Source organism: Rattus norvegicus, chromosome 2 (assembly GCF_021556685.1).
Source record: "Rattus norvegicus strain SHRSP/BbbUtx chromosome 2, alternate assembly SHRSP_T2T, whole genome shotgun sequence".
NCBI lineage: Eukaryota > Metazoa > Chordata > Mammalia > Rodentia > Muridae > Rattus > Rattus norvegicus.
The window spans coordinates 125946387-125958990 of NC_141535.1; the positions used below are offsets into that span (position 1 = coordinate 125946387).

The 12604-nt window shown below is 37.7% G+C and overlaps 1 protein-coding gene across 16 annotated transcripts in view; it reads right to left on the reverse strand.

Moving 5' to 3' along the window:
• Positions 1-12604, reverse strand: part of Sclt1 (sodium channel and clathrin linker 1) — a 158798-nt gene that overhangs the window by 88557 nt on the left and 57637 nt on the right. For all 16 annotated transcript variants that reach the window (XR_015659671.1, XR_015659670.1, XR_015659673.1 and 13 more), the window contains 1 exon segment: positions 1061-1151. Coding sequence is in view for 8 of the 16 variants with exons in the window: in XM_087616678.1 (XP_087472804.1) it covers positions 1061-1151 (91 nt within the window). In the remaining 8 variants the exon portion in view is untranslated.

A 12604-nucleotide genomic window follows, 5' to 3' on the forward strand; every position in this document is an offset into this window, starting at 1 on the left:
GTTTCTAGAAATCTGTTCCCTCTAATTTCTAACTTTGGGAATTTGTTCTCTTATTTAAATAGTAAAACAATTTCTTGAGGCTCAATTTGCACATATTTCTAGGATTTTCTTGATCAAACAGACTAGCAAACTCAAATATTCAGTTAATTGTTGATCTCACTAGAGTAGATCTCTCTCTAGTTTCAGTCTGTTCTCAACTGCCCATTTGCTGCATTCTTTGGCTGTCACACATAGTAAAGTTTGGTAAAAGTTTAAACTTAGAAGATGGGTTTCTTTTTTTCTTTCATCATCCTCTTGTTGTTAGTATGATCTTTTAGAATATCCAAGGGTTTTTGGAGGCCTAAATTTGGTCTTGAGCACTTAAGCCATTATAAAGCAATCAATCAATCAATCTATCTTCCTTCCTTTCCTTTCCTTTCCTTTCCTTTCCTTTCCTTTCCTTTCCTTTCCTTTCCTTTCCTTTCCAAGCCATAGGTGTGGGGTGTTAACTGGAAGGACTACCAGGAAAAAAATCCAAAACCTAGAAATTCTTGTTTCTATAGTTCCTATTTTAGGATGTTTTACAGGCCTAAAACTAATTACTTGTGACAGAGTTCTTATACTCATCTATACTTCTCTATTACCACTGGAAATTTATAATCAACTTTTAAGGAATGAGAAAATAAGGCTTAGATATTCACATATATAATCACTATCAGAACTAGAATTTTTAATATACATCTAAATATAAACTTTGACACCTATTCAATACCTTTCTAAAAGTCCCCTATAACTTACAGAGTCAGCCTATTATGATAATAAAAACTTCAATAATCATATGGTATTAGACGCTTATTTCCCACCATTTAGACCATGCTAAGCCAAAGTTGACTGTAATGTGAATTTTTTTAAATTGATCATTCCATTTGTTTACATCTCATGTGATATTCCACTTTCTGGTTACCCCTCCACCAACCCCTCACCCCACATCCCACCCTCCTCCCCTCCCCCAATGACCTTTTAATTCACTATGCTAATGTTAATGGAAATGGTCTTCACTAAGGTATTCCCAACACTGTACCTTCTTCAGCATCTGCTCTTGAAGACCTTCAGTCACTTTAGTTAACTCTTCCACTTTCGTTACTGCAACTCTCAGATCTAACTTGGCTTGCCTGAGGAAGAAAGTAAATTCACGTGTTATGTCTGTCAAGAGACCATAAAGAATAAAAAGTTCAAAATCTAAATTTAGTAAAATCATTACTAATGTTTATGTAACTAAAAATGGATCCCAAAGATAAATTTTGAATGATTTCCTTATTGCTAATAAGATAACATGTAAAAGCAAATAAAAAATATAGGTAAGTTTAGAGGGGTAGAAAGACAACTTTAGATAAATAAATCCTGTGTACTTAATGAAGAAATTACAACAATCCTATTTAATGAAGAAATATTTGATCATCATTAAGAATTTCGGCATAATGCTGCTTTTTCTATTTGTTTCATGGGTTGCAGAATAAGTAAACGTAAAGTACATTAAAGTGCCTGGTGAACTCTAATCAAATGTGAGCCCGAGAGCATCTGCTGGGAGTACCCAGAGCCCAGTGCCATCACTCCTAGGGATGAAACTCGCCTGACCGCCTCTGAGAGAACAAAACTCCTCATACTAATAGAACTTTCCATGTTTTGGTCTGATTTTAAATAGTCAACTTCTACACTGTCTGTGAAGTGTTTATTCCTCTCTGTCTTTGTGGCCCAATCTTTAGCAACACTCTCACTTCCAAGAACTGATTCTCCCAACCTCTTTTTGTTTTCAAACAAGCTTCAAAGGCCTGAAGCTGACCAGAACAATGATCCTCCTGTTTCTGGTCCCTATCTCCAAGTGTTAAGATTAAGGCAGGTACTACCAGGCTCAGCTTCAGACTTAAAATTTATTTTTGTATTTCTCAGCCAAAATGAAAACAAGTTTTATTTTCATTACGTTTGAGTAATGAGGCCAAGGCCTCATCTCTTGCTGGTCCTCACATGCACTCTGCTGCAGGTTTAACAGGGAACACACAAAGCACATACTTCCTTGAGCACACTCTGGGTTTTCCCATTTTATTCTACAAGTCTCTCCCTCTTTTCCTAATTTTTCAACATTTACCAATTTAAAAGTTTTCTCTTGTCAAGTCTGCACTGGTTTTGCTTACATAAGATCCTAAATCACAATCCTTATAAGACTTAATTCCTTGTACATGAACAGACCACACTGCATTACAATCAACTCTAAATGAATTCTCCATTGTGAAGTGATGAGTTCACAAAGATGGACTACAGTCTGAAGGCAGAGACTACACCTTACTAACTTTTGTGAAGACAGGAGCACAATAAAGGACTGTGAAGGAGAGAAGATGAAAATACCAGCTCTGAGGACACCGAGTCTCCATGTCTTACCCATTCATTGTTCATGTGTGGAGTGATTTTTAGAAACCTCAACATACACACAGACATACATATATATAGACAGACACACAACACACCACTCCTATTTCTTTAAATCAGATCTACTACTATACAAGTACTGGACCTCTCTGATTAGGTTGGACTGACTGGCCTGTGAGCTTCGGTATCCTCCTGTCTCTTCTTCCTAGCACTGGTATTATGAGCATACACTCGGTTGTTCTCTTACTTGCACTGAAATACTTTAAAGGCTGTACAATTTCCTTAGCCTCCTAAAATAAGATTTTTAGAAGCAGAGTATCTGTTATTGAGAAATACAAAGTTTAGCTAGGTAAGGTGGAATTTGTATATAATCCCAGCACACAAGAGCCTAAGACTGCAAGATAAGTTTGAGGACTCAACACCAACTTGGGGCGATAGAGTAAGACCCTAACAAAACAAAACAACAACAAACCAAATAAACTAATGACCTAGCAATTCAAGTTTTGAGGTCAACAAAGCAGATCAATGCTAAACGTATGTATTGGGGAAACACTGAAATTCATAAACTTAGGTAGGGTAGAAAAAGGAAAGAGGGGGAATTGAATACAAGGGATAGACATTTAAGAAATATCTATCTTCAGTATGTCAGATGAGAAAATATAGAAGACAACAGAAGCTGAGAAATAATCCCAAAGGTCAAAGAAGAAACTCAGGAACAAATGTAAACTACTCATAAGAGTTAATGCCACAGTTAAGTAAAATAAACAGATTCTTCAAGGCAATTACAGAGGATGGAAGAGGAAAAATAGAACCAAAGTAAGTGTCAGCAGGTATGTCTGAGACAAGAGGACTCAAAAGAACCTTGCAAAAGGAAACTAAAATTTAAAACCACAAAGCATAGTTATAGAAGTGATATGAAAATATACTTTCCTACCTAGACCAGATGCCAAAGAATGGATGTGCTTAAATATAGTGTTACAGTCCATTGTTCACTGTGGTGTGGTGTGTAGGGTGGCATTTTAGCTCTTAGATAGATGAAGAAACTGAACTCGGATGCACTTAGCAACCTGCCAGAACCATGCAGCAGTAAATAGTAGCCAGTCTGAAAGGATCTTTACTTTCATATGATGGTCTTAGAAGGTGCAATGTTTAGCAAGTTATGATTGTGGAACCCTCAAAAATGAGATCAGCAGCCTTGTAAAAGAGGCCTGAATGAGGCTGCTTGTCCCTCTCACTATATAAAGATACACAGAGCCCTCACTGGATATGGAAAATGCTGATGTCTTGACCTTGGGCTTCGCATCCTATGGTAGTATAAGAAATAACTTCATGGTGTTTCTAACCTATTTCACTATGGTATTTTGTTAAACACCTGAAACAGACTAAGGCAATGCTGGGAGAGAATGTAGATGTAAGGCTGAGTGCAGAGTCCACGGTTCTCACACAACATACCACACCAAAGCACAACCTAAAAAAGTGTAGGAATGTAGACTATTTGCCAAAGACAATTATAAATATGAATTAAACATTCTTAAATAGTTCTTTATTACTTGATGCAAGACTTTTGGGCAATGCTGTATAGCTTTGTTTACCTTTGAACACTTTGTGAAACAAAAAACTCTACTATTAAATAATGGCTGCAAAGGTCCATTGTGACCGTAAGCTCTACAAGTAAAATGAAACACTCTTTGTTCTTCAGAGAGGAGGAGAAACAAACATTTAACAATATTAAATAACTACAACCAGCCCTTAGTAACATTAAGGTTAAGCACTATGAAGAAAAAAGAATGACAGGAAAGCACTATCCTCAACTTACTCCCATTTTTCTATGCTCAGAAAGCTAGGAAGCTAGCTGCCAACACATACGGAGCTGTCTGGCAATCCTATGACTAAGCACATCTGCTCAAGGCCACTTCTCACACGGCAGAGATCCCAAGAGACACCGTGAATCAAAACTACATGAGTTCCAGATTTCCACAGCATTTTTATAATAGAAGACACAATATTATTCAAATGGAAATATGAAACATCTAAGAAAAATCTGTTATCCCAGTTAAAATAAAACTATTACCTGGCAAAAGTACATTTTACAAATAAGTGGTATATAAAAGTTATTGGCATACATACTTTTGGAGAAAAAGCTATGCAGTTGTAAAAATGACTAGAAACAAAAACAATGAATATACATAAACTTTAATTTACATAATTTATCTATTACATTCAAAATGATAGCATGAGATCAAGAACTGTACTTGTATAACATCAACTCTTATGTTCTTCAATAAAGCCATTTACTTATCCAATATAATTTAAAGGGTGGATCTATAATAGAAAACACAAAATGGCTTCTGACAACTATATCAAAATGATTAATAAGGTGCACTCACTTGGACATCACACTACTAAGCAGTCACCCAATCCTCAGTATCTGAGTAAAGAGTATTAATACAAACTTTTTCTGAATAATGAGAGGCTAAGAAATCAGTTGTGCCTCTGCAAGATTGAAGAGCAATATAATTAAATGAATATAATTAAATTAGTTTACTCATCCTCCCAATGAAAGACAATTTAGATATTTAATTTTATAAGTTAATCACTCAAACTATTTTCTTACCATCTTTTGTGGACCTTACAGATTAGTGAGGAGAGTGTAAATGTACACAATTATATATAATAAAGTATTAAAATATCATAACAGATCAGCATTTAGTCTATAAATGTACTATAGAAGACATTAGGCTTTAAAGGGAAGAAAGAAAAAAATGACTTAGAAAAGATTATTTAGATGAACTCTCAATCCTAAATATCTATGCCCCAAATACAAGGGCACCTACATATGTAAAAGAAACCTTACTAAAGCTCAAAACACACATTGCACCTCACACAATAATAGTGGGAGATTTCAACACCCCACTCTCATCAATGGACAGATCATGGAAACAGAAATTAAACAGAGATGTCGACAGACTAAGAGAAGTCATGAGCCAAATGGACTTAACGGATATTTATAGAACATTCTATCCTAAAGCAAAAGGATATACCTTCTTCTCAGCTCCTCATGGTACTTTCTCCAAAAATGACCATATAATTGGTCAAAAAACGGGCCTCAACAGGTACAGAAAGATAGAAATAATCCCATGCGTGCTATCGGACCACCACGGCCTAAAACTGGTCTTCAATAACAATAAGGGAAGAATGCCCACATATACGTGGAAATTGAACAATGCTCTACTCAATGATAACCTGGTCAAGGAAGAAATAAAGAAATTAAAAACTTTTTAGAATTTAATGAAAATGAAGATACAACATACTCAAACTTATGGGACACAATGAAAGCTGTGCTAAGAGGAAAACTCATAGCGCTGAGTGCCTGCAGAAAGAAACAGGAAAGAGCATATGTCAGCAGCTTGACAGCACACCTAAAAGCTCTAGAACAAAAAGAAGCAAATACACCCAGGAGGAATAGAAGGCAGGAAATAATCAAACTCAGAGCTGAAATCAACCAAGTAGAAACAAAAAGGACCATAGAAAGAATCAACAGAACCAAAAGTTGGTTCTTTGAGAAAATCAACAAGATAGATAAACCCTTAGCCAGACTAACGAGAGGACACAGAGAGTGCGTCCAAATTAACAAAATCAAAAATGAAAAGGGAGACATAACTACAGATTCAGAGGAAATTCAAAAAATCATCAGATCTTACTATAAAAACCTATATTCAACAAAACTTGAAAATCTTCAGGAAATGGACAATTTCCTAGACAGATACCAGGTATCGAAGTTAAATCAGGAACAGATAAACCAGTTAAACAACCCCATAACTCCTAAGGAAATAGAAGCAGTCATTAAAGGTCTCCCAACCAAAAAGAGCCCAGGTCCAGACGGGTTTAGTGCAGAATTCTATCAAACCTTCATAGAAGACCTTATACCAATATTATCCAAACTATTCCACAAAATTGAAACAAATGGAGCCCTACCGAATTCCTTCTATGAAGCCACAATTACTCTTATACCTAAACCACACAAAGACCCAACAAAGAAAGAGAACTTCAGACCAATTTCCCTTATGAATATCGACGCAAAAATACTCAATAAAATTCTGGCAAACCGAATTCAAGAGCACATCAAAACAATCATCCACCATGATCAAGTAGGCTTCATCCCAGGCATGCAGGGATGGTTTAATATAAGGAAAACCATCAACGTGATCCATCATATAAACAAACTGAAAGAACAGAACCACATGATCATTTCATTAGATGCTGAGAAAGCATTTGACAAAATTCAACACCCCTTCATGATAAAAGTCCTGGAAAGAATAGGTATTCAAGGCCCATACCTAAACATAGTAAAAGCCATATACAGCAAACCAGTTGCTTACATTAAACTAAATGGAGAGAAACTTGAAGCAATCCCACTAAAATCAGGGACTAGACAAGGCTGCCCACTCTCTCCCTACTTATTCAATATAGTTCTTGAAGTTCTAGCCAGAGCAATCAGACAACAAAAGGAGATCAAGGGGATACAGATCGGAAAAGAAGAGGTCAAAATATCACTATTTGCAGACGACATGATAGTATATTTAAGTGATCCCAAAAGTTCCACCAGAGAACTACTAAAGCTGATAAACAACTTCAGCAAAGTGGCTGGGTATAAAATTAACTCAAATAAATCAGTTGCCTTCCTCTATACAAAAGAGAAACAAGCCGAGAAAGAAATTAGGGAAACGACACCCTTCATAATAGACCCAAATAATATAAAGTACCTCGGTGTGACTTTAACCAAGCAAGTAAAAGATCTGTACAATAAGAACTTCAAGACACTGAGGAAAGAAATTGAAGAAGACCTCAGAAGATGGAAAGATCTCCCATGCTCATGGATTGGCAGGATTAATATAGTAAAAATGGCCATTTTACCAAAAGCAATCTACAGATTCAATGCAATCCCCATCAAAATACCAATCCATTTCTTCAAAGAGTTAGACAGAACAATTTGCAAATTCATCTGGAATAACAAAAAACCCAGGATAGCTAAAGCTATCCTCAACAATAAAAGGACTTCAGGGGGAATCACTATCCCTGAACTCAAGCAGTATTACAGAGCAATAGTGATAAAAACTGCATGGTATTGGTACAGAGACAGACAGATAGACCAATGGAATAGAATTGAAGACCCAGAAATGAACCCACACACCTATGGTCACTTGATTTTTGACAAAGGAGCCAAAACCATCCAATGGAAAAAAGATAGCATTTTCAGCAAATGGTGCTGGTTCAACTGGAGGGCAACATGTAGAAGAATGCAGATCGATCCATGCTTATCACCCTGTACAAAGCTTAAGTCCAAGTGGATCGAGGACCTCCACATCAAACCAGACACACTCAAACTAATAGAAGAAAAACTAGGGAAGCATCTGGAACACATGGGCACTGGAAAAAATTTCCTGAACAAAACACCAATGGCTTATGCTCTAAGATCAAGAATTGACAAATGGGATCTCATAAAACTGCAAAGCTTCTGTAAGGCAAAGGACACTGTGGTTAGGACAAAACGACAACCAACAGATTGGGAAAAGATCTTTACCAATCCTATAACAGATAGAGGCCTTATATCCAAAATATACAAAGAACTCAAGAAGTTAGACCGTAGGGAAACAAATAACCCTATTAAAAAATGGGGTTCAGAGCTGAACAAAGAATTCACAGCTGAGGAATGCCGAATGGCTGAGAAACACCTAAAGAAATGTTCAACATCTTCAGTCATAAGGGAAATGCAAATCAAAACAACCCTGAGATTTCACCTCACACCAGTGAGAATGGCTAAGATCAAAAACTCAGGTGACAGCAGATGCTGGCGAGGATGTGGAGAAAGAGGAACACTCCTCCATTGTTGGTGGGATTGCAGACTGGTACAACCATTCTGGAAATCAGTCTGGAGAATCCTCAGAAAATTGGACATTGAACTGCCTGAGGATCCAGCCATACCTCTCTTGGGCATATACCCAAAAGATGCCTCAACATATAAAAGAGACACGTGCTCCACTATGTTCATCGCAGCCTTATTTATAATAGCCAGAAAATGGAAAGAACCCAGATGCCCTTCAACAGAGGAATGGATACAGAAAATGTGGTACATCTACACAATGGAATATTACTCAGCTATCAAAAACAACGAGTTTATGAAATTCGTAGGCAAATGGTTGGAACTGGAAAATATCATCCTGAGTGAGCTAACCCACTCACAGAAAGACATACATGGTATGCACTCATTGATAAGTGGCTATTAGCCCAAATGCTTGAATTACCCTAGATCCCTAGAACAAAGGAAACTCAAGACGGATGATCAAAATGTGAATGCTTCACTCCTTCTTTAAATGAGGAAAAAGAATACCCTTGGCAGGGAAGGGAGAGGCAAAGATTAAAACAGAGACTGAAGGAACACCCATTCAGAGCCTGCCCCACAGGTGGCCCATACATATACAGCCACCCAATTAGACAAGATGGATGAAGCAAAGAAGTGCAGACCGACAGGAGCCGGATGTAGATCGCTCCTGAGAGACACAGCCAGAATACAGCAAATACAGAGGCGAATGCCAGCAGCAAACCACTGAACTGAGAATAGGTCCCCCGTTGAAGGAATCAGAGAAAGAACTGGAAGAGCTTGAAGGTGCTCGAGACCCCAATAGTACAACAATGTCAAGCAACCAGAGCTTCCAGGGACTAAGCCACTACCTAAAGACTATACATGGACTGACCCTGGACTCTGTCCCCATAGGTAGCAATGAATATCCTAGTAAGAGCACCAGTGGAAGGGGAAGCCCTGGGTCCTGCTAAGACTGAACCCCCAGTGATCTAGACTATGCGGGGAGGGTGGCAATGGGGGGAGGTTTGGGAGGGGAACACCCACAAGGAAGGGGAGGGGGGAGGGTGATGTCTGTCCGGAAACCGGGAAAGGGAATAACACTTGAAATGTATATAAGAAATACTCAAGATAATAAAAAAATAAATAAATAAATAAATAAAAAAAAAAGAAAAGATTATTTAAAATATGACACTTGAGTTGAAGTTTTAAAATCGGGAGGATATTTGTTAAAAAAAGGAATTTTAGACAAGCTACGATGTGGCTTGTTCAGAAAAATCAGTCAGAAAGCTGCAGTGAGGATTGGCCTGGCATAGGTCATTCTGGGCAGTCACTGACAATGAAGCAAGCAGCATAATCAGATTTTAATTTTGAAAGACCATTTTAAGAAAAGGACAAAAAGAAAGGGGGTGTGAAAAGAAAGCCAGAGGGGGTTTCAGCAGGGGCTTACATGAGAGAGGCTTAGCAAGGGCAATGACAAAGGACATGTATGGTATGTATTTACTGATAACTGGCTATTAGCTAAAAAGTCCAGTATAACACTAAGACCGTAAATAAAGCCACAACCATTTAAAATTATTTTGAACAAAATTACTTAAAAATTATTTTAATTCTTATCTCCTTTCACTTTTTATGCTTTCCTTAAAATATTTTTTCAAAAATAAAATTTGATCACATCACTTCATGTCAGTGGCTACACAGAGTGACATCAAGTCTTCCATGACTGACCCCAAACCACTCCTAACTTCAACTTTCTCAATTATTTTTGCTAAATTTGAGAAGTTAATATGAATCTATATGCTAGTGCTTCAGGCCATCTTCAGAGTAGATTAATAAACTCAAGGTTTTTCAAATGTCAAATAAGTACCCTACCACAGATAAAACGCAAAACTTCTAAAGCATACATTCAAATGACAATATATATTTTTAGGATAAAATCCCACTATTGGAACTCACTATATAGTTTAGCCTGATCACAAACTCAGAGAGCTCTCTGCCTGCCTCTGTCCTCCTAGTGCTGGAATTGAAGGTGTGTGCCATCATGCTTGGCTCCCTTTCTTTCAAACATATCCAAGATGCAGAATTTGAGGTCACTGTGCTGAATATGTAATACAAGCAAATATAATGAAATGAAAAACATCCACGGAGAAACAACATAAAATTTCAATTAAATGAGTGAGTGCAAAGTGTATCTGCGATTGGGGTATTCACAAAAAGGGATCTATTGTGACTGCCCTTGAAAAGATCCAACAGGCAGCTGCAAGAGTCGGATGCAGATGTGTGCACCCAAACGGTGAACAGAAGTTGCTGACCCCTCTGGTTGAGTTAGGAAAAGCTGGAGGAAGCTGAGGAGGAGGGTGACCTGGGAGGAGGGCCAGCAGTTTCAATTAACCTGGAACCCCGAGATCTCTCAGACACTGGATCACTAACCAGGGAGCAGACAGCAGCTGAGATGAGACCCCCCAACACATATACAGTAGAGGACTCCTGGGTCTGGGTTCAGTCAGAGAAGATGCATCTAACCCTCAAGAGACTGGAGGCCCCAGGGAGTTTAGAGGTCTGGAGGGGTGGGTGGGGTGAGGAGATCCTTGGCGTGTGGTGGGCAGGAGGTATGGGATGTGGAACAGTTGGAGGGTGGACCAGGAAGGGAATAAAATCTAGAGTATAAATATAAATAAATAAAAAAAATAAAAGAGTAAAAATCTAGTACAGGAAAATACCTTCCTAGAGAAAGCAAGTGGAGGGAGGGAGAGAACAAATTTTCTGAGAAACAGAATACTGATCAAAAGGGGAGAGATGGAAGCAATGCGTCTGAGGAACAGCCACTGTGCACATGACGGAGCACTGTGCACATGACGGAGCACTGTGCACATGACGGAGCACTGTGCACATGACATCACTAAGGAGGGCCAGGGAGTGAAGCTGGAGAACACAGCCTCAAGAGCCTCGTGTGCTGTGGCAGCGTATCTCTACAACTGTCAAACACGGAAACAAAAGAAGCGTTAATTATATGTTCACAAGATTTTAGCTTTTGAAATCATATTATCAGACAACAAATGAAACTGTGTTTCAGTGTAAGTATAAATGTGTTTAAAGAATTCCTAATTTACTTTTTCTTGGCATGGTAATATAGCTCATCTCAAAACTGAATTTTGGTAATGTCAATATGCCCATCATTCAGAATCTGTCAAGCTTGAAAGCAACACTCTTCCCCTCAAAGAAGCATCTGCTTATCCTTATGCTCATTCAAATCTGTGGCAGGAAAAGCAGGCATAGTTTTATGTATACAACTCTGAACTGCTTAATGTTGAGCTATAGAATACCGTTGGTAAATATTATGGCAAAGTTGCTTACGGACAGCACAATACTCAAACCAGCATTATCATTTTCAACTTATTTAATCTCAAGTCGCAATCTTTACACCGAAAGTCCAAAACCAGATGAATGTTCCTCACAGATGTCAAAAATAAACATATCCACTCATAGTGCTTTCTTTTCCAGTCAACACTCACTCTTGATTCTTTATGGCTGTGAATACTGTCAGTGATCCCTGCTTAGCATCTCAGTGAGATTAGCAATGAAAAGATGTGAATTCCAACTTAGCTTTTCCTTGAGTCTATTGGAAAACCCTAAGTAGATGAGATAGATCAAACCTTTGGTTCCATGTAGTTTAAACAGTGGGAAGTTAAATCAAATGGCTATTACTATGCTCTCTGCCAGATCAACTTTGCAATAGTTTACCTTGACCTCTAACCCCAAGTTCTTCAATTTCCCTCTCAGCATGAATCTTCCATATCCAATTTATTTCTTAGTACATGACTGCAGGTCCTTATGATGAACCAATTTCCTTACTCAACTTTCTTCCAAGACCTAGCTTTGCATTCTAAGTCATACTACTAAGTTACAGTGATTGTTTTTTCCTTGTCGTCTTTTCTGGGCCTTGAGTTCAGAGTTAAACACAATGTTAGATGACTCATTGTTTTCAACTGTCATGACAAAGCTTTCAGTATTATTTGGTGGTCCTTCTCCTCTTTGTTTTTGAAGTTCAAGTTAAACCAAGATATATGTTATTATTGCATATTTTCAACTACAATTCTGTATCTGTTTAATGTAAACAATATTTTTTAGATCTATGTTTTGACATTTAATTATAACTTTATATGAAATACATGAATGTTTGTTGTTGATACCTTGTTTTTCACACAAGTAATTGTGACATTTTACATGCTGTTCCCTTGGTGATAAACAAGTAGCCTGACTGCAGCTCCCAAATTCTACAAATAGCCACAGTTCTCAGAAACAATGACTAAGTTAGGGAATAAAACTGCTAGAAATGTTTTTATTTTA